This window comes from Amblyraja radiata, chromosome 20 (assembly GCF_010909765.2).
Source record: "Amblyraja radiata isolate CabotCenter1 chromosome 20, sAmbRad1.1.pri, whole genome shotgun sequence".
Classification (NCBI taxonomy): Eukaryota; Metazoa; Chordata; class Chondrichthyes; order Rajiformes; family Rajidae; genus Amblyraja; species Amblyraja radiata.
The window spans coordinates 27,821,420-27,843,820 of record NC_045975.1 but is presented as its reverse complement, the minus strand read 5'-3'; the positions used below and the strand labels follow the sequence as shown (position 1 = coordinate 27,843,820).

Here is a 22,401-nt window from a genome sequence, read left to right as displayed (position 1 = left end):
TGCAGTGTCTGTTCAGGATTTTTTCTATTCTTCCATCCTCTGACAGTAAGCCCAACAATGTACATATTTTAAATGGTATACCAATTTTTTTTCAACATTAATTCTTTATTTTAATGTTTGTATCCTAAAACATAAAAGGCATTAATCCTTCTGTGATCCTTTTTTAGTTGCTGAGGGATAATTTTCTGTATATCTCTATCAATCTGTTGGCAGATTGTAAAAGTATTAAAAACATCCACTAGCAGAATAATATTATTTAGTGCATTTACTCTCTATGCACTTAACTTCACTGCGATCTATCTATATATCCAATATGTTTTCCTTAGTTTGCCAAGCACCTTAATTATTGAAAATAGCAACATTAAAAAAAAAAGTAGCCCCCATCTCCATTCATTATGGGGAAATGCAAGATTGAAACAAATACCTTTGACAATGTAAGAAAAATGTACCTGCTCCCACTCCTTGCTTTATATCTGACAAACTACTCTATCGATGCCTTCACTTTAGCTTTAATATAATCAACCACAATCATTGTCACCATCATATTTCAAGATCTTTTAACCATTTTCCCACAACATAGTTTAAAATTATAGGTCCCCTGACAACATGGGTATTTAAAATGACAAATGTGCTAACTTGGTGACTTTAAGCAAACACTTCGCCATTCAGTTTTGGATGACATGTTCTGTTACCATCTTTTAATACAAAAAGAATCCCTGCAGAGACTCGCACCATGATATGTGGGTCAAAAATTTAGAAGGAATTCTGCTTTCTTATGTCACCAGTTAATCTGTTTTATACACTAAATTTCCTACTATTCCCTTAGTCCACTGTCAATATTAACCATTGTTGTGCCTATTTCTAACTATTCATCATTTGGTGTTCATTCCCAGAAATATCCAACAATCTACGCAGATCCTTAGAAAGTGATGTCAAATCTGAAATGGTTGTGCATTTCTGCTCTCAGTTGGGTGTTAGTGACCACCTTACTGGAAATAATTTGAGATTGCAATCATGCACAACATTTATATGCAACCACATTTGATACACAATATTTTTTTCTGGGGCCAATTACACTGTTTGCATGGGGAGATTGATGGGGTTTGCCTTTCCTTCTATCTTTTAAATGATCTCTGCCTCTAAATACATTTTCTTTACCGAGTAACAGAGGTGTCTATATAACCCATCTTATTGCCAATCTATTGACTGATGCAGTGTTGTAAAAAATATTATTCTTAAAAATACCAGTGCTCTGTACTTCTACATTTCATTTGCAGATCCTATACTCACCTTTTTCTCCATCTCCAGATGGGCAGTCCTGTCTGCAAATCTTTCTTGCATCTATCAAACCAAAAGAGACAAAGATGGATGGAATATTATGTCATTTTGCATTACTGAGACTTGACCAGAGCCATCTGCATTTAAAGTGGGCATGTGTGCGGACTGATTGTTGCCGATTTACTACTGAATGTGTGTTTGAGGATGGTTTAATTAGTTTAATATGAAATGCAACTTTGAAGGCATAGTTGTGTTGACATAGCAGTGTGAAGGTAATATACTGCAGATTGGTGAGGACTGGTGTAAAGTCCCGATTTAATGCAGGGTTGGGAGTGTGAGGGATAACAATAGTATAATTTTAACACTGGGTAAGGGTGAAAACTGCTGCTGATGTAATATTTGCTGGGTGTATTTGAAGACAAAGGAGTGTTGACTTATTACAAATTGGAGTGTGACAGAAAAATGTGCTGAAGGCAGAAAATGTTGTTGATTGCAAGGTATGAGTGTGTGAAGATGGGTGTGCTGTTAACATTACCAAAAATGAGGCGGAGAGTGAAATCCATTTATTACAGTGTGGAGCGAAATGTACCATCGTTATTACAAGGTATGAGGGTGGAGAATGGTGTCAAGTTATATAAGATAAACACAAAATGTTGGAATAACAGCGGGTCAGGCAGCATTTATGGAGAAAACGAATAGGTGATGTTTCAGGTTGGAACAACGCTGCTACTCCAGCATTTGTGTTTATCTTTGGAATAAACCAGCATCTGCAGTTCTTTCCTACACGTTGTACTAAGTGCTCTTTACTTATTATAGGGTATCAGGGCAGAGGCTACTGTTGCTTTAATACAGGCTGTTAGTGCATTTAATTCACTGCGGAACATGAGGGCAAGGATTGTTCTTGAACCATTATTGGACATGAGGGCAGGCAGTGTTGTTGATTTATTACAGGGCAGGATAGAAAAGATCACAATTGATTAACGGCATGGGCAGATGGTGTTAATTTATTACAGGACAAGGAAGTCTGATGCCAGGGAATCCTGTCAATTTACTGCAGAGTTAAATAGCAGAAAGTGGATTCGATTTTATACAAGACGGATCATGGTGGCAGAGTTCCGTTGATGTAATCAAAGATGTGAGGGCAGAAATTACAGTGAATTTATTACAGGTTGCGAAGACTTGGAGGTCCTGTGCTTTAGAGTTTGCAGGAGTGAGGGCAGAGATTGCAGTGGAAGGCCAAGTGAGCAAACATTACAGTCCATTCCTTGCTAATGTGAGGGCAAAGAGAGGACATACTTGTTTTAAGGGAAGGGGGCAGAGGTTGGTGTTGATGTACTACAGGGTACAGGAATGCGAGGCCAGAGAGTGCTGATGATTCATTCCAGCGCATGAGCAGAGATTTTATTTGTATGTATCACCGGCAACCGCCCACTGCTAATTGCCCCTGAACTGAGGAACAGTTCCGAATCGCCCACCAGTAAAGGTGTAGCCCGCTGTTGCAAATATCCAGAACAAGTATTGATGATAGAGTTCCTTCCAATTATTATTTTTTTTAATTAATTACTGAGCAAAGGTAAGTGAATACAACATTGTGTATTTATTACAAAGCAGGAGGCATACGATGCTGTTAGTGTATCACAGTTAGTGTTGTTAAGTTTTATAACAGGGTGTGAAGTCAGAGATTGCTGTTGATTTATTGTAACACACAATATTGAAAGTTGCTCCTGGTTTATTACCGAGCAAGGGGGCAGAGGTTATTGTTGATTTGGCATGGGGTGTAGGGGAAGAAAGTTGTAACAAAGCCCGAGGGCAGAAATCCTTGTTGATTTAATCAGGAGGGGAGAAGACTGCATTTAATTCATTTCAGAATGCGAGAGCAACAATTGTTCTTGATTTGTCACTGGGCATGATTCAGATTCAATTTTAATTGTCATTGTCAGTGTCAGTGTCATTGTCAGTGTACTGTGTACAGTACAGAGACAACGAAATGCAATGAGGGAATGAAGTGCTACTGATTTGCTACAGGGCAGGAGAGTAACGATTACAGTTAATTTATTGCAGGGCGTGGAAGGAAAAACTTTATTTATTATAGGGTGAGAAGGTCTGAGGGCAGAGAGTTCTCTCATTTTACTAGTGTTAATTTATTACAGGTTGAGGACACAGAATGCCATTGCTTTATACCAGCCTGCAGGAGTACAAGGATAGAGATCGCAGTGGATTTATTTCAAGACAAGGGAGCAGAGAATAGTGATTTATTATTGGGAGGAAGAGCAATAATCACAGTTGACTCCTTGCTTGACGCACTAGTATGAGAGCAAAGATTTGCAGATTTATTTAACGGCAGGAGGGAAGAGGGTGTCGTTGATCTGTTACAGGGTGCAGGAGTGCAAGGACGGGGAGGGATGATGACATTTTACAGGGTCAATTTTATTATTTGTATGAGTGATGTGGCATCACTTGCCAATGTCCATTTCTAATTGCCCTTGGACTGAGGAGGCAGTTCAGAATCACTGATGAGGCTGTGGACTGCGGTCACACATTGGTCAGACCAAATAATGATGACATTTTCTTCCACCATATCTATTTAATACAGGATAATTGAATGTGTCTCAAACATTGTTGATTTATGTATATGCCAGGAATGGAGGTCAATGGATCACATGCGGGCAGAGAAGATTAGGTTGACTTGACGGGACAGGCAGCATGTCTGGAGAGAAGGAATGGGTGACGTTGGTCTTGGTCTCGACCTGAAGCGTCACCCATTCCTTCTCTCCCGCTGAGTTACTCCAGCATTTTGTGCCTACCTTCAATTTAAACTAGCATCTGCAGTTCTTTCCTGCACAGGTTAACTTGGCATCATGTTCAGCACAAACATTGTGGGCAGATGGGCCTGTTCCTGTGCTGCCCTGTTCTATGTATTACAAAGCATGACACACTACTGTCAACTCGTTACAGAGTGAGAGTGCGGAGAATTGGAGTGTGAGGGGACAGTATGCTGTCAATTTATTACACCATACAAGGGGCAAAAGTGCTATTTGATTTATTACAGGATGTGAGGGCAAAGATTGAACTATTACAGAGCAAGATTGCAGAGTTTGTTGCTTTAGCATGGGGTGTTATTTATAATAAAGCCTGAAGTCAGAAGTTCTCGTTGATTTAACGTTTGAAGACAGAGGGCACAGATTGAAAGTAACAATTGTCCTTAGTTTGTTGCTGAGCACGAGTGCCAGCAAATATCGTTGATTTATTGTAAACCGTGGGAGCAGAAGGTGCCAATTTCTAATGTGGTGAGAAAGTCTGAGAGCAGGGTGTCCAATCAATTCACTACCAAGTTCGAGTTGGAAATGCTGTTGATTTATAGCAGAGCAAGAGAGTGTGATGATAGAGTTGATATTTAAAAGGGTGCAGGGGCCACAAGGGCAATGGATTTATTACAGCTTGTGAGAACAATGGGGTGAGTGTCATTGTCTTGTAACAGCACACAAGTAGTATGAAGGCACAGACTGATGTCAGTTTTGTAAGAAGGCTCTTGATATATTGATGGAGAGCAGGGAGTGTTGTTGATTTTATTACGGTTCATGACGGGAATCATAGTTAATTCATTGAAGGGTTGTTGATCTATCTAAGGATGTGCGGGCAGAGATTTTGTTTGTTTGCATGTGATAAATGCCATCACTGGCAAATGTCCATCTCCAATTGATCCTGAACTGAGCAGGTAATGACAGATATCCTTCTCCGGTGGGTTTTGTGTAAGTTTGGCACCGGCCAGAAAATGCTGTTCATTTATTACAGTATATGAGGGGGTATAATGCTGTCAATTTATTACAGGGCAAAAGAGCGTGAGGATATTGCATACTACACAAGGCCAGGGACGAATTGGCCTTAATTTGTCATATACTTTATTCTGAGAATTATAGGCACTCTGTCCCTTCACCTTTTGGACGAGGTTGACTTGATTGTATTAATGTATAGTATTGGTTTGGATACCATGTAAAACAAAGCTTTTCATAACCTCAGTACATGTGACAATAATTTACTACACAGATGATACTACTGTTTCTTTATTATGGAATGTGAGAGCTCAATTTGTATCAGATTGTAGGAACAGACAATGCCATGATATAGTTTGAGAACTGGTTGTATATTAATAATTGATGACTTGTAGATAAACAAAGAACTATCGGCTTGGCATGCTTTGTCAGAATGAGGGATCTGCTCTGTGATACTTGTCTCACTGTTTGATGAAAACGTGTAGGGCAGAGAGGCCATTCAATCTATTAGGTTTAAATTAGCCAAAACATTTTTATTTTAATGAGATTTTCAACCTTAAAGTTTACATCGTGCTGGAGTAACTCAGCGGCTCAGGCTGCTTCTCTGGATAGGTGCTTTTTTGGGGCCAGGGCCCAACCCGTCACTTATCCATTTTCTCCAGAGATACTGGGGTTACTCCAGCACTTTGTGTCCTTTTGTGTAAATCAGCATCTGCAGTTCCTTGTTTCTACTTTCCAACTGTAAGTCTGCTTTCTATTGTAATGTTGACAAACGGGGAAGGTGGTTCCATAACTTTCACTAAAATGGCTTTCTTGTGGCTAAGCTGAAAGGATAAATCAGGTGGAGTCAGTGTAAATTGCCCACAGCATTTATGAAAAGATAGCTGATTTAATGGCAAAAATAATAGCCAAAGTTGAAATGTGTTTGCAAAGTAACCAAGATTGGGAAATAATTATCCCAAGATGTTTGATTTTAGAAAAGATGGGCAAAATAAATAACAGGTCTTGATAAAATTGGGATAAGGCAGTGGATAGAAAGGGGCTTAGTTCAGAAAATTAAGAAATTAGGTCAATTTGGATGGAGCTAAGAAATAAAGTTGAAAACATTGTGTATTGTTCCCCAATTGATGTATGGAGTGACATAAATTCAAAAGCAGTGCATACAAAAAGAAATGTTAAACAATGTTAATCCATGCATAATCTGATAACATCAACTAGTTGCAGGACAGGATTAATTCATAAATAAGTTTAATAGTTTCAGAAATGAATAATGTGGAAACAGGCAAGATTAGATCTAGCATTGTGTAAGGAGAGAGTTAAGGAAATTAATCTGGTAATTACAGGTTTTTAAAGAGGAAGAGTGATCATGTGATACAAATGTAGCAAGGAACTGCTGGTTTAAACCGAAGATAGATATAAAATGCTGGAGTAACTCAACGGGACCTAGGCACCATCTCGGGAGAGAAAGATGGGTGGGTGACTTTTTGGGTCGAGACCCTTCTTCAGACTGGTGAAGATCTGAAGAAGGGTCTCGACCCTAAACGTCACCCATTCCTTCTCTCCAGAGATGCTGCCTGTCCCGCTGAGTTACTCCAGCATTTTGTGCAAAATTACTATTGAATTGACACTAGGGTTTTGAATCTAAACAAAGCAAATAATTAAGGTGCGAGGCATGAACTGGCTGATAGATTGAGAAATCTCAACAAATGTAAAGCAATACACATGAAATGGTTTATTCTAGAAGAGTTGACAAAAATGTATTCCTCATAAGGGAGAGAAACAAAAGGAAGGCTCATACTGCTCTGGTTGGGAAGATAGAATGAAAGTAATTTAGCGAGAAACAAAAAAAAAAAACGGACAAAGCCTCTATTGATCATCAACAGAAAAGGTTATCAAAAGTTAAAATGGGCCTTTGACAATAAGGAAAAAAAATAATAGAGAATAGAGAAAGGGCAGAGATACTTAACATATTTTGCGTATGCCTTCATGAAGAAAATCACAGTAGGCAAGGTTTAAAAAAACATCAGCCTAGGCGCTGAATGCATTCAATTCACCGAGTTAGCTAGAATAGCTTGAAAATCCTCACTATTGACCTCAGATCCTATGAAGTCAGGTCAAACATGGGCGAGGAAATCTGATTACCACCTTGTCGTCCTCCACAACATAGTGAAACACTTGGAAATGTTTATCGTAGGTAGCAAGAGAAAATAATGTACTTTAATACACATCACCAAAAGTGGCTTGGTCGCAGCAACACTGACAAGTCCAAGCCAACACAAAAGAATAAAATTATTTGGTCTTATCCTTGTCAATCTATTCCAGATGCACCAGGTGAAATCTGTACCGGTGATGACATTGGCAGGAGTTATGACTAGATAGAGTCCTTATGGAAATTAAATTCCCAGGTCCCCCACCATTGTGCTAAATGGGATAGATTCTGAGCAGTTTTGGAGTTGGGGAAAAAAAGGCATCTAGGAGGGGATATGGACCATCAGCAGCTTAAATATAACTACACCCTCAGCTTTAACCATAGGGCCCAGCGAATCCTCAAATGCAGCATTGCAATTATGTCAGGATCAACGCTGGTACAATTAATGTAGAAAAGCACGGCAGGAGAAACACCAGACATACATAAAAATTAGTGCCAGCCAGGGAAAATTGTGATACAGGAGTCTATGCATGCTGTACAGCAAGACCAGCCTACAATTGATAAAACTAAGCAATCATACCACCAATAAATCAGATTCTTGAAGTGCAGTTCTATTAGCTGTGAATGGCTGTGGACAATTAAGTAGCTCAGGGAAGTTGGCAACTCCAGGGAAAATACATCCCCAACAATGATTGGTGGGGCCCAGTGCAAATGCTGAGGTCAAGACTGAAGCGTTTGTATTCATCTGAAGTATGAATGGATGATTTGCATCTCCTTCCTCTTGAAATCTCTGCCATCACAGAAGCCAGTTTTCAGCCATTCTGATTGAATCCGCACAATCTCACAAAAAGGTTGAGAGCACTGAATATAGCCAAGGCTTACAGCACTAAACAGCCGAGTTATAGTTCTGAACACCAGCATCTGATTGTGTGGAAAATTGTCCAGCTGTGTCCTTTTGCAAACTGCAGGACAAATTCAATTTGACTAATTAACATCTAATAGGCTTTCTCTCAATCATCACCAAAGTGATGAGGTGTCTTCATCAGTACTCAGATGGCACCTGTACGCAAACAAACTGCACACTGATACCCAGTTTGGATTTGCCAGAACCACTTGCTGCATGATCACTTGGCTGAGGCAAGATTAACTGTATTTGATATCAAAGCAGTGTCTCTGAATGTGAAATCAAGAAGACTTGGTGCAACCAAAGTCATTTGGTATTTAAGGTGATAATACCCCAATATTTGGAGCCTAGTCTTGCACAAAATGTGGATGTTGGAGGTCAATCATCTCAGCCCCAAAACGTTACCACAGCACTTTCTCAGGACAGAATCCCAGAATCTACTTTCGAATAAACTGCTTTGTCAATGGTCTTGCCTTGAGTATAAGATCAGAAGAGGAGAGGATCACTGATTATTCCACATTTGTCTATTCATAATTTTTCAACAAATTATGCAGTTCATCTCTATGACTAGGCAATAATCAGGCATGAGCTGCAAGGTGACATTCACCCATGAGAGGCCAGGCAGAGGCAACCTCCAAAATTATAAAATCTCACCATCTCCTCTTGATGTGTTCAACTTCCTTGCAAAATATCTACCAAATCAAATTGTATTCTTTCTTTTCTGAACTGCTCACTCATCCGTTCTCTCTCCTCCTCATACCTCTCACAATGTACAATGACATGCTCTATTGTCTCTTCTTGCCCACAGTATTCACATCTACCTGTATTATGCTTGCCTATTATAAAAAGTGTACTGTTCAGACCAGTGTGTCCAAATCTAATTCTTGAGATTACTGTCTCCTCTTTTCTGTTTTTTCCTGCACATCTAATTTCTCCCACTTTCCTCTGGACTCTGTAGAACCACCGTCCTTTCCGCTCTTCATCCCATTGCTTTTGCCATCTTTCCTTCAGTCTTTGCTTAATAATGTCTTTGATTTCAGTTTTACCTATGTTAATACTTAAATCAATTTTGCTTCTTTTTGCTACCTCTTTTGCTACCTTATCTGCCATTTCGTTTCCTCTAATGCCAATGTGTGCTGGTACCCATAAAAATATGACTATAAGCCCCATCATTTGAATTCTGAATAGTGTTTGTTGTATTTCAATCAAAATGTCTGGTCTACTGTCTGAATGGCTGTGCTGTAAACTCTTTATTGCTAAACCTGAATCTGAGCAAATAACTGTCCTTAAAGGCCTAGTATCCTCGACCCACTGTACCGCTAACAATATTGCAATCATTTCACCTGTGTATACTGAGACCTCATTATTGATCCTCTTCCCTACTTTGATGTGAAATTCTGGTACAATAAATGCTACTCCTACTTTATCTACTGAATCTTTTGATGCATCTGTATAAATTTGGACAAAACTGTAGTATCTGTCAATGTATTCCTGTATGATGACTGAATTATACCTATGTTGTTTATCCTTGTTTTCCTGTTCTAATGTTGTAAAGTCTACTGTTGCATCTGGAAGTATCCAAGGTGGAATTGAAGGTAATGGAACTGTTGGAACCACATTTAATTGTGCTATGCCGATTTGTACTGCTCTCTGGGTCACTGTCCATCCAAAACTCATTACATTGCTTAACTCTCCACCGTCAGCATCCTACAGGTCGCCTTTGATAAGAAACTTAACTGAACCAGCCACATCAGTATTATAGCTTATCAACTTGTACTCCACCCACTGTACCCTGTTTCAACTCTATCACCTCCCCATAGCTTGTTGCTTGTGGTAAGTGGAGTGAGTAATGCAGTGAGATGGAAAGTAGATTGATCCCTTCTCTGTGACCTTGTCAATTGTTCTCAGGAAGCCCTACAGAAACATACTAAGGAAAAGCACAGAATCTGTGGGATGTTACCGGGAGACCACTTCAATAGCCACCAATGTCGTATAGAGGTGTAGTTAGTTGCTTGTTGGCACCATAGTCCAATTAAGAACCAACTTCATGGAAGAGTGAGAAAAGAGTAGAAGAACAGGTACTGGCCTGCAGATTCACCACCTGCATGACTCTCTCCAGTGGGGACCACGGAGTGGCAGTCCTGGGTGAGTCCTTCAAGGCAAGTCAACGACTTCAGATTTGGTGAGCCCCCTCCAGTTTTCATGTTTCCCTTTCTACAGTTACTGGTAGCTTAATTTGCCTGCATCATGAAGACATTGATTAAAGAGCTAACCATTTTCCTAAGGTTTGGCAATGTTGCTGGCCATTGTGCTTTCTTGATCAAGTGGAAGAACTGGATAGTAAGATATCATGGCCCCACCTTCAATTCGTGAGGGTTGCAAAGATGGTGAAATGCCATGCTTGATGTTAGGTTGCTTGTGCAGCACTATAGAGTGATGTTTTAGAATAAGAAAACACCTTGTGTGATTAACCGAAGTTTATCTCTGTGTTACAGATGTGACATTGCAGTACATCGATGTTGAACATCTTCCTCATCTGGGAGGGTGGCTATTTTATTGAAGAAACTCCATCCATTTAATCATATCTTCCCAGACAGCTCTGGTTGCAGTTTACTGCGGATGGCACATCCCCCTCATCTTAGAGTGATGCACCTTCTTGCCACCACTTCCCATATCACTGCACCCTGGGCTCTCTCAGAAAAGGAAGCTGTTCTGAAATAACTGAGTGAATAAGCACTGCAGGTAATAGATTCCCATCAAAGGGTAAAGATCAGATATGACACCCAGTGAAATAGTGTTGAATGATTAATGATAATCCCCAAAAATAATACAAAAAAACTAATTGCTGATTGTGGAACCCTAAGCTCTGGTGTTTATCTTTAGATTTGTCCCCACATTGTATTAATCCCATTACTTATACCTACACTCAACAATGCATTACACGAGAACTGTTCAAAAACTGTTTACCTGTGTTGCCTTCTCCAGCTCCAATTTAGTCTGTGAAATCTTCATCTGCATCTCTTGCAGTTGGTCCTGCAGCTGGACATTCTCTCTCTGAAGTTCTTCATACAACTACAGAGCAAGATAAAATTAACCTCAAAGTAACATATTTACATCAAGAACCCCATAGATAGACAGACCAGATCCAATGTACAACAAAGTGCTGGAGTAACTAAACAGGTCCAGGCAGCAGTGTTCAAAAGGGAACTGCAGATGCTGGAATATCGAAGGTACACAAAATTGCTGGGGAAACTCAGCGGGTGCAGCAGCATCTATGGAGCGAAGGAAATAGGCGACGTTTCGGGCCGAAACCCTTCTTCAGACTGATGGGGGGTGGGGGGGGGGGGAGAAAGAAGGAAAAGGGGGGGAGGAGGGGGAGCCCGAGGGCGGGCGGAGGGGGGGGTGGGAGGAGACAGCTAGAGGGTTAAGGAAGGGGAGGAGACAGCAAGGGCTAGCAAAATTGGGAGAATTCAATGTTAATGCCATACGGACGCAAGGTCCCCAGACGGAATATGAGGTGCTGTTCCTCCAATTTCCGCTGTTGCTCACTCTGGCAATGGAGGAGACCCAGGACGGAGAGGTCGGATTGGGAATGGGAGGGGGAGTTGAAGTGCTGAGCCACCGGGAGTTCAGGTAGGTTATTGCGGACTGAGCGGAGGTGTTCGGCGAAACGATCGCCCAACCTATGCTTGGTCTCCCCGATGTAAATCAGCTGACATCTAGAGCAGCGGATGCAGTAGATGAGGTTGGAGGAGATACAGGTGAACCTTTGTCGCACCTGGAACGACTGCTTGGGTCCTTGAATGGAGCCGCCCCAGAATTAAATGAGGCTTTTAGTGATTCAAGTAATTAGAGGAAGGAATTAGTAAATTATTGAATTTGGATAGACAATATTAAATGGGGAATTAGATGGTGTGAATAGAGGGAAGGAAGGTATGAGTAAATGTGAGAACTAGGGAAAGCATCAATTGATTGAAATATTCAAAGGCTTGCATTTTGGGGAAATTAGGAGGTGGTACATTTAAATGGTAACATTAAGAGAGGGTAAACAGGAGAGTTAGTAGAATGCTGGGTTGGAGCAATTGAAAGGAGCTGTAGTGGAATGTTGGTAAGGATTCCACTTTGCTGATTAAGTGTTAAGGGCATGTCCCACGAGCATGCGACTGCATGCGGCAAGCGCGACCTAACGTGATCACTTGAGCCGTATGGCCTCGCGGGGCCGGTCCCACTTCGATCGCCGGAGCCATATGGAATTGTGCGGAGCTGGTCCCGACATCGCGCGGGGCTCCGAAAAACTGAGTGTTCAAAAATTCCGCGCGGCAACAGCCTGCCGGCCCGCAGCCGCCTTGATGCCAGACGCACCGCCTCGACGGGCATACACCGTGTCTTGACGCTGTACGTCAGGCACGAACTTCCCACGGACATCGCTCGAACTTCGCGTCACTCACTCGATCTCCGCGCGGCCCCCGCTTCCGGTTTGGTCGCGCTCGCCGCATGCAGTCTCATGCTCGAGGGGACCGGCCCTGTACGGGGATGACTCGTCCCCCTGAGCGGCCCCCCGCGCGGCCCCCGTGTTGGTCGCGCTTGCCGCATGCAGTCGCATGCTCGTGGGACAGGCCCTTTAGTCATTATTGGTATACGAGAATCTCAGTTGAAAAAAAACAATCAGGGGACATCAGCGATGGGAAGCCATGAGACGACAATGCAATTTAAACACTACCTCCTGAACGAGAACCGCAATTTAAAATGTACCTTTTTGTAGCCTTGTCTGTCACTGTCACTATCGAGCCGACTAGCCCGTACAGAATGCAGGCTTGTGTCCGAATAGCTCGTTCCTCTGTTTGATTGGTTCCCAGGACTTCTTGCTGAGATATCTTCCCTGTAACTAAAGTCAACACATAGGCAAAAACAACTACTTACAATTCACTAAATACACTTAGTGTGCAAAATGAGAGCACATGGTATTAGGGGTAGGGTATTGACATGGATAGATAACTGGTTAGCAGACAATAAGCAAAGAGTAAGAATTAACGGGTCCTTTTCAGAATGGCAGGCAGTGACTAATGGGGTGCCGCAAAGCTCAGTGCTGAGACTCCAGTTATTTACAACATTAACGATTTAAGACAAAGACCAAGTTTGTGGATGACACAAAGCTGGGTGGCAGTGTGAGCTGCGAGGAGGATGCTATGAGGCTGCAGGGTGACTTGGATAGGTTGGGTGAGTGGGCAGATGCAGTATAATGTGGATAAATGTGAGGTTATCCACTTTGGTGTCAAGAACAAGGCGGCAGATTATTATCTGAATGGTGTCAGATTAGGAAAAGGGGAGGTGCAACGAGACCAATGAGTCAGCATGGGTTTACAAAGGATTAGATCATGCTTGACTAATCTTCTGGAATTTTTTGAAGATGTAACTCGGAAAATGGACAAGGGAGAGCCAGTGGATGTAGTGTACCTGGACTTTCAGAAAGCATTTGATAAGGTCCCACATCGGAGATTAGTGGGAAAAATTAGGGCACATGGTAGAGTGCTGACATGGATAGAAAATTGTTTGGCAGACAGGAAACAAAGAGTAGAGATTAACGGGTCCCTTTCAGAATGGCAGGCAGTGACTAGTGGGGTACCGCAAGGCTCGGTGCTGGGACCGCAGCTATTTACAATATACATCAATGATTTGGATGAAGGGATTCAAAGTAACATTAGCAAATTTGCAGCACAAAGCTGGGTGGCAGTGTGAACTGTGAGGAGGATGCTATGAGAATGCAGGGGACTTGGACAGGTTGGGGGAGTGGGCAGATGCATGGCAGATGAGAGTTTAATGCGGATAAATGTGAGGTTATCCACTTTGGTAGCAAAAAACAGGAAGGCAGATTACTATCTAAATGGTGTCAAGTTGGGAAAAGGGGAAGTACAACAGGATTTTGGGGTCCTTGTACATCAGTCTATGAAAGTAAGCATGCAGGTACAGCAGGCAGTGAAGAAAGCGAATGGCATGTTGGCCTTCGAATATAGGAGCAAAGAGTCCTACTACAGTTGTACAGAGCCCTAGTGAGACCACACCTGGAGTATTGTGTGCAGTTTTGGTCCCCTAATTTGAGGAAGGACATTCTAGCTATTGAGGGAGTGCAGCGTTGGTTTACAAGGTTAATTCCCGGGATGGCGGGACTGTCATTTGCTGAGAGAATAGAGCAGCTGGGCTTGTACTCTCTGGAGTTACTGTCTCAAATGGCCTGCTCCTGCACCTATTGTCTATTGACCTAGGTGTCCTTGTACATCAGTCACTGAAAGTAAGCATGCAGGTACGGCAGACAGTGAAGAAAGCTAATGGCATGTTGGCCTTCATAGCGAGAGGATTTGAGTATAGGAGCAAGGAGGTCCTACTGCAGTCGTACAGGGCACTGGTGAGACCGCACCTGGAGTATTGTGTGTAGTTTTGGTCTCCTAATTTGAGGAAGGACATTCTTGCTATTGTGGAAGTGCAGCGTAGTTCACCAGGTTAATTCCCAGGATGGCAAGACTGACATATGATGAAAGAATGGATCGACTGGGCTTATATTCACTGCAATTTAAGAGGATGAGAGGTTATGTTATAGAAACATATAACATCCTTTAAGTATTGGACAGGCTAGATGCAGGAAAAAATGTTCCCATGTTGGGGGAGTCCAGAACCAGGGGGTCACAGTTTAAGAATAACGGGTAGACGATTTAGGACTGAGATGAGGAAAAACTTTTTCAGCCAGAGAGTTGTGAATCTGTGGAATTCTCTGCCACAGAAAGCAGTGGAGGCAAATTCACTGAATTTATTCAAGAGAGAGTTGAATATAGCTCTTAGGGCTAATGGAATCAAGGGATATGGGGAGAAAGCAGGAACAGGGTACTGATTCTGTATGATCAGCCATGATCATATTGGATGGTGATGCTGGGCCGAATGGCCTACTCCTGTATCTATTTTCTATGTTTAAATAATATAAAAACAAATGCCTCAAGTTGCATCTTTGCAGTCCAATCAAACACATTTATGGTTGAGCCTGATACGGTATTAGATAAAGTCATAGACATAGAGTAATTCAGTGTGGAAACAGGCCCTTTGGCCCACACCGACTAACATGTCCCATCGATACTTGCCCCACTTGCTTGTAGTTGGCCCATATCCCTCTATACCTGTCCTATCCATGTACCTGTCTAAAAGATCAAATGTTTGATCAAAGCTGTGGGCTTCAAGGAAAGTCCTAAAAAGAGAAAGATCCCAAGAGATATAGGGGAGAGAACTCCAAACACAGGATCTCACTGCTTGAGGCCTGGTTATCAACGATGACATAATTAAAATGGGGCGGAGGGGAGACTATTCAAACTGGCAGAAAGAGAACAGATATCCCAAAATATTGTTGGCTGGAAACACTTAGGAGGGATCTAGAAACACAGACAAATATTTTAACATTGAGATATTGTTTAAATAGCAAATATGGATCAACAAGCACAGGGTAAACACAACTTGGGATAGAGGCAGCAAAGTTTTGAATGATCTGAGAATCCAGAAGCAATGAAGGACAGAGGGAAGTAGTCCAGGAACGGGAGAGGTAGCAATGGTGCAGATATTTGGTCAGAGTTCATCATGATATCAAATGTAACCCCCCTCTTGAGAACTGTATGCTTAATTTCAGACCATATTCACAAATAGGATGGCATCAGTGAGTAGGGATTAAAGTTAATGATGAGGACTTTTTTAATGGACTTGACTGCTCCTTCCACTCACCATATCAATCCACTTAATTGGTTTAAAGATTATGCAGCTTTATTATAAAGATCAATGTCACCTAGGATATTGGTAGAAAATCTCCCAACTATGTGTAGCCAGCAGATAAACACTCAACATCTAAGAAATTATGTGAACCCATTCATTCACAGACCAGTTATACAATTTCACCCGAGCATTATTCCTAATAAAATGAACTCAATCACCATCACAAGTTTGTAAAATGCCCACCATAATAGTCTACAGATTTCAGAAAGAAGTGGTCAAATACACAGTTCGACATGGTATGAGGCATTCAAACTGAAAATAATTTACCGAAATAATGATGATCAAGTCTAGAGCCCCATACCCAAGCCCAACTCATGTTTAAACCAACTACTGTGATAAGTTAGTGGATCTCACCCAGGGCACCAATAGGGAATCAGCAGTTAGCCTCAGGCCACCTGATCTTAGGAAGAGTAAATCAGCTGGTGACCCCTACGAGAGAGAGTATCTGGTATTGTTCAATGAGGACCGAATCAATCATGGCTACCACAGGGTGGAAAATGGAAGACAAGACTCCTTACCTTGACAGATTATCGGTCTGCAAAAAAAAAGTTTTAAAAAAATCAACCAAGTCATCATACACAGACAGACCTTTACATTCTGTCCTCCCTTGAAGCATCATTCCTATCCAGGCAAATAGACCTTCCCCGTGATCTCTCCTGTGCATCTTAAATCATAATATCCCTTTACTTTTCCAAATTCTGATACAAAATCATCAAGCTGAAACGTTAACTGTTTCCCTGCCTGTGGATGCTGTTAGATTTACTCAATACTGCTGTCATGTTTTCCTTTTATTTAATGAGCTATGTTAGACCTGGGTTACAGAGTGGGGGGATTCATAGAAACATAGAACATAGGTGCAGGAGTAGGCACTTCGAGCCAGCATCACCATTCAATATGATCATGGCTGATCGTCCAAAATCAGTACCCTATTCCGGCTTTTTCCCCATATCCCTTGATTCCGTTGGCCCTCTCGAGTACAGCCAGTGAATTGGCCTCCACTGCCTTCTGTGGCAGAGAATTCCACAGCTTCACAACTCTCTGGGTGAAAATGTTTTTCCTCATCTCAGTCCTAAATGACCTACCCCTTAAACAGTAACCCCTGGTTCTCGACTACCCCAACATCGGGACCATTTTTCCTGCATCTACCTTGTCCAATCCTCTAAGGATTTTATATGTTTCTATAAGATGCCCTCTCATCCTTCTAAATTCCAGCAAATACAAGCCCAGTCGACCCATTCTTTCATCATATGTCAGTCCCACCATCCCATTCAGGAGGAGGAGGAGCCTTTTCCTGGCGGGGACCGGCCAGCACCTCGGCCTCGGTGGCGGCGCAGCGCTGAGGCGCTGTCGCGGAGCGGAGCGGGCGATGCCTTGCCTGGGTCACCGCGCTGGATCGACGCGCTGGAGCTCCGGTGAGCTGTGTCCGCCGTGTTCGACACCTCCGGGCTGCGGGTCTGCGGAGCGGAGCGGGCGGCGCCGATTTCAACATCGGGAGCCTGGGAGCTCCAGGCCGGCGCGGCCTTGTCGGCTTCGGAAGCCGCGGTCCCCAGTTAGGAAGCGGCCGTTCCAGGTGGCCCAGCCGCTGAGAGGACTCTCCCGACGCCGGGGCAACACCACCCGGTGAGAACGGCCAGGAACATCGGGCCTCCGTAGAGGCAATTGCGGTGGCCTCAATAGGCCTGACTTTGGGGTGAACTTGGGATAGGGACTGGACATTGTGCCTTCCCCCACAGTGGTATCCATTGTGGGGGGATGATTTTTTTTTGTCTGTAAGTAATCCTGTTAGTCTTTGTCCAAGATGGCTGTCGGAAGGGAGAGTGGACGCTGGCGCGCTTTAGCTGCCGCTGCTCTCTTTTCACATTGTGTTTTTGGACTGAATTCTGTTTTTAATTTGTGTTTCTGTGATGTCTTTATTATTTAATTATTCTGATTATATGTTTTTTATTCCTGTTAATCTCTGTAAGGTGTCCTTGAGATTTCTGAAAGGCGCCCAAAAATAAAATTTATTATTATTATTATTATTATTCACAAATGCGTACCTGTCTCTTCTGTGATCCCAGCACATCCTCACCATCTGACTCATCTTGGTCATTCTCATCCTGGAAAAAGAGAAATTATTTAAACACAGGAACATTCGAGAACAAGGCCACAATCCATTGCCAGAACTGATTTACCCATACGATGCAATATGATAGAACTGTATTTATCCCAGGAGGGAAATTGATCCGCCATGGACTGCATCAGAGATTTAGAAACATGGTCTGCAAGTGCAGCCTTGTTATTACCCCTTCCAATTAGCTCATTTATCCAGGCAATGCTTATTTCCTTTAGTTTACAAACGTAGTGGGAACTGATTTTTCAGCTGTAAGAGAAAGCACTCCACGGCTGAGACACAGTTGACAGCCTTTGAATAGAAGTGACTGGAGAATATGGTTGGCAAACACCAGTAAGAAAGATAAAGTACAACTGTCGGAACTGCATTCCCACTTGTATAATAATATTGAATCTACATCCCAACATTTATTAATGCTTAGAAACAAAGAACTGAAGATGCTGGTTTATACCATAGTTAGACACAAAGTGCTGAACTAACTCTGCGGGAAGGGCAGCATCAATGAAGAAAAAGGATGGATGATGTTTCGAGAAGGGTCCAGACCCGAAACGTCACCCATCCTTTTTCTCCAGAGATGATGCCTGACCCGCTGAGTTACTCCAACACTTTGTACCTGTCTTATGTATTAATGCTTCACAGGAGTTTCCTTATTCCCCACTACTTCATCTAATCCTGTCAACATTCTTTTATAAAAAGACACAAAATACAGGAGTTACTCAGCAGGTCAGGCAGTATTTCTGCAGAACAATGTAAGCATATCCTGAAGAACTTGTGTCAGCATTCTCTTATGTTCCCTACTATTTCAGGTGCGAAGGTTCTTTCAGATTACATTGTTTTCCTCAAGTATTTACAAAGGTGCATTTCACATTTTTTCTTCCTGTTTTGCTTGGTTTCCAACTCAATTTATTTGAGACTCGAGACAAAGAGTGGCAATAAAGGGGGCTTTTTCTGGTTGGCTGGCAGTGACTAGTGGAGTTCCGCAAGGGTCGGTGCTGGGGCCGCTAGTCTTCACATTGTATATTAATGATTTGGATGAGGGGATTGAAGGCTTTGTGACAGATGGAACATAGTGTAGCAAAGTGTGGAGTCTTGCATTTTGGTGGTAGCAATAAAGGCAGAGACTATTTTCTAAATGGGGAGATAATCCAGAAATTGGAGGTGCTGGTGCAGGATTCCCAAAAGGTTAATCTGCAAGTCGAATCGGTAGTAACGAAAGCAAACACAATGCTGCCATTTATTTCAAGAGGGCTTATGTACAAAAACAGGGATGTAATGTTGAGGCTCTATAAGGCGCCATTTAGAATATTGAGAGCAATTTTGGGCACTATATATGAAGAAGGATATGCTGGCTCTGGAGAGGGTCCAGAGGAGGTTTATAAGAATGAGTAGGTTAACCTATGATGAGCGTGTGTTGACACTGGGCCTGTATTCGCAGGAATTCAGAAAAATGAGGGGGGGGGGGGGGGCGGGAAACCTGATTGAAATATACAGAATAGTGAAAGGCTTGGATAGAGCGGATGTTTCCATTAGTGGGAGAGTCTAGAACTAGAGGTCATCGCCTCAGAATTAAAGGATGTTCTTTTAGGAAAGAGATGAGGATAAATTTCTTAGTTAGAGGGTGGTGATTCTGTGGAATTATTTGCCACTGGAGGCTGTGGAGGCCGTCAGTGGATATTTTTAAGGGAGAGATAGATAGATTCTTGATTAGTACAGGTGTCAGAGGTTATGGGGAGAAGGCAGGAGAATGGGGTTTAGGAGGGAGAGATAGATCAGCCATGATTGAATGGCGGAGTAGACTTGATGGGCCGAATGACCTATTTCTACTCAGATTCAGATTCAGATTCAATTTTAATTGTCATTGTCAGTGTACAGTACAGAGACAACGAAATGTTTACTCCTATTCCTTATGACTTTTGAGTATTTTTTTTGCATGCTCCCTATGAAACACCATGCGTAACATCATAGATATGTTTTGTCCACGTGAACATACAGGCTTTATTTAATATCTCAACTGGAAAATAATGACATTTCCCTTACTGCAGCAGTCTTTCACTGGTGCATTCACAATTATGTGCTAATTATAATTTAGATTGGGCTTTTAAGACTCAGAGCTACCAGAAAATTGACCCCAGTGATATTTGTAATTGGTAAACATAATTTTGAAATTGAAATATGCCGCTTTTAACCTTTAAATTTGTCAGATTTTATTATTTTTAGACACCGAAAATCAATATTCACAAACAAAATTAAATGTATGATTCAATGCCTTAATTTTAATTTAAGTTGTCAAGCTCTCCTATCTGTCTCGATTGGCACTTTACTAGCCACACCTTGCCTTTAATTTATCCACTAACTGTGTTGAGACTTCCAAGTCCCTCTACTATTTTGAACAACGAGATATTTGCAGCCTAGCTAATACCACAGATCAAAGTCAAGTGGGATAATCCCTGCAAGCCGTGGCCAGACCCAGCAGCAGGCCTTGCCCGCACAGAGAGGAAGGAGTTGGACAGGGGGGCCAGTAAGTAGATCAGCTGCAGGAGGGAGTGCACTGCCTCAATGGTGAAGTGGGCCGCTGGAAGCCCTGCAAGAGCCCGAGGCTCGGCTGGGCAGCACGCTGGGCAGCACGCTGCTCCAAGAGGCCAAGCGCATGGACGCGGCCTACAGTGGTGGAGGCCCGGCAAAGTGTGCAATGCCACTTGGACAACAGGCCTTCGTGGTCTGGTCAAGAACCCTGCATTTACAACAACTGGGACTTGAAAATGGTGCCAAATCTGGCACCTCTGTATACTACTACTGTCCACTTGTACTGTATCTGAGGTGCTTATCTAAGATGTATCCAAGTGCTTATGAAAAGTGATGCTTGTACTGAATAGTTTACAAATATGAATTTCACTGTACCTTGCTACATGTGATAAAGCACCAATGAACCATTGGAAAACACATTTGTGACTACTGTACACACGTGATCGGTTTGTCAACCTAAGTGTTCATCTAGAAATGTCGATGCACCAAAAGGTATTCTGTATATTCACTTTTTATATTCACTCTCAGTTCAAACATGCTGTATATTCATTTTATTTTCCTTGTCACTGAGTGTTCTTCAGAATTAAGCAGCAAAAGTACCTAACTGTTGCCCTTGCCTGCGCCCCCCCCCCCCCCCCCACCCCAGCCCAATTTGGCTGACCATTTCTCCCTGATGCTAATTCAGCTTCTATATTCTCAGATTACAGCCAGCTCCTCGGATAAAATAATTAAGAGTCATTGAGCTGTGCAGCACAGAAACAAGCCCTTTGGCTGACTTTGTCCATGCTGACCAAGTTGCTTAGATTTGGCTCATTGCCTTCTAAACCCTTCCATATCTGTCCAAATATATAATTTAAAACCCAATTGTATCTACTTCTGTAGCTTCCTCTGGCAGTTCTTTTCAGATACGGACTACCTGCCGTGTGAAAAAATTGCCCCTGAGGTCCCTTTGAAATCTCTCACATTAAGCCAATGGCCTCTAGCTTTTGGATCCTCTACCCTTTAAAAAAGACTGTGAGCGTACACTTTCTCCATATCCTTCATGATTGTGTACACCTCCACAAGATTGCCCCTCAGCCTCCTACATTTCAAAGAAAAAAATCCTTGACTATCCGGCTCTCCCAATAACTAAAGCCCGAAGCCCAAGTAACATCCTGCTGAATCTGTTTTGCACGCTATCCAGCTTAATGACCAGAACTGCACAGTACTCCATTTATATCTTCACCAATCTATGGAGATCTTCACCACGTCAATGATAAAATAAAAGTGATTACAGCGTAAATGGCTGCGATGATTTGTTCGTTGGCCGTGGCTCTGCTGGAGAAACCCTGTCTTTGAACAGGGTAATTGACAGTCTAAAATTCACTTGAGTACCCAGAGTACTTACATCTTGTGATAGGGAATGCACTCCTGTTGATCTTCGCTTCCCCCTCGGCCGTCTTCGGTCTCTTGTACCAGACCTTCTGAAAGAAGAATCATCTGATTCCTTCTCCTCTTCTTTAGCTTTCTCCAATTCTGTAAGACAGATCTAAACTGTGATTAGTTGTTCAGAAATGGTCAGCATTCAACATCCACCCACTCTCAGCACCCAACTACAAGCTTCCCTCGAAGATATCCCATGTCAACCATAAACAACAAGCACAATGCAATAGATCTTGGGCTCAGAGGTAAATAGCACCCTGCATGTTAACAAGGAAGACCCAGAGTAATGCAATATCTAGTGACATTCCAAACCATCCATTGAAAATTGGTACCCAGTTACAGCACCCCTCTCCCCCCATGACAGCCTTCCCCTATTCTCTGTCCCACATGCACATTCATTGCAATGTTATGGGGACCACTCAGACAACCTCAATGACAATGG

The 22,401-nt window shown here is 42.4% G+C and overlaps 1 protein-coding gene across 4 annotated transcripts in view; it reads right to left on the bottom strand.

The window, feature by feature from the left end:
• The window catches only part of LOC116984782 (protein phosphatase 1 regulatory subunit 12A-like), a 131,060-nt gene that overhangs the window by 5,720 nt on the left and 102,939 nt on the right, over window positions 1-22,401 (bottom strand). For all 4 annotated transcript variants that reach the window (XM_033039152.1, XM_033039155.1, XM_033039153.1 and 1 more), the window contains 6 exons: window positions 21,925-22,052; window positions 17,941-18,000; window positions 16,420-16,436; window positions 12,854-12,986; window positions 11,069-11,173; window positions 1,291-1,341 (listed from right to left, as the gene is read on the bottom strand). In XM_033039152.1, coding sequence (XP_032895043.1) covers window positions 1,291-1,341; window positions 11,069-11,173; window positions 12,854-12,986; window positions 16,420-16,436; window positions 17,941-18,000; window positions 21,925-22,052 — 494 coding nt within the window. The remainder of the gene's footprint in view (window positions 1-1,290; window positions 1,342-11,068; window positions 11,174-12,853; window positions 12,987-16,419; window positions 16,437-17,940; window positions 18,001-21,924; window positions 22,053-22,401) is intronic.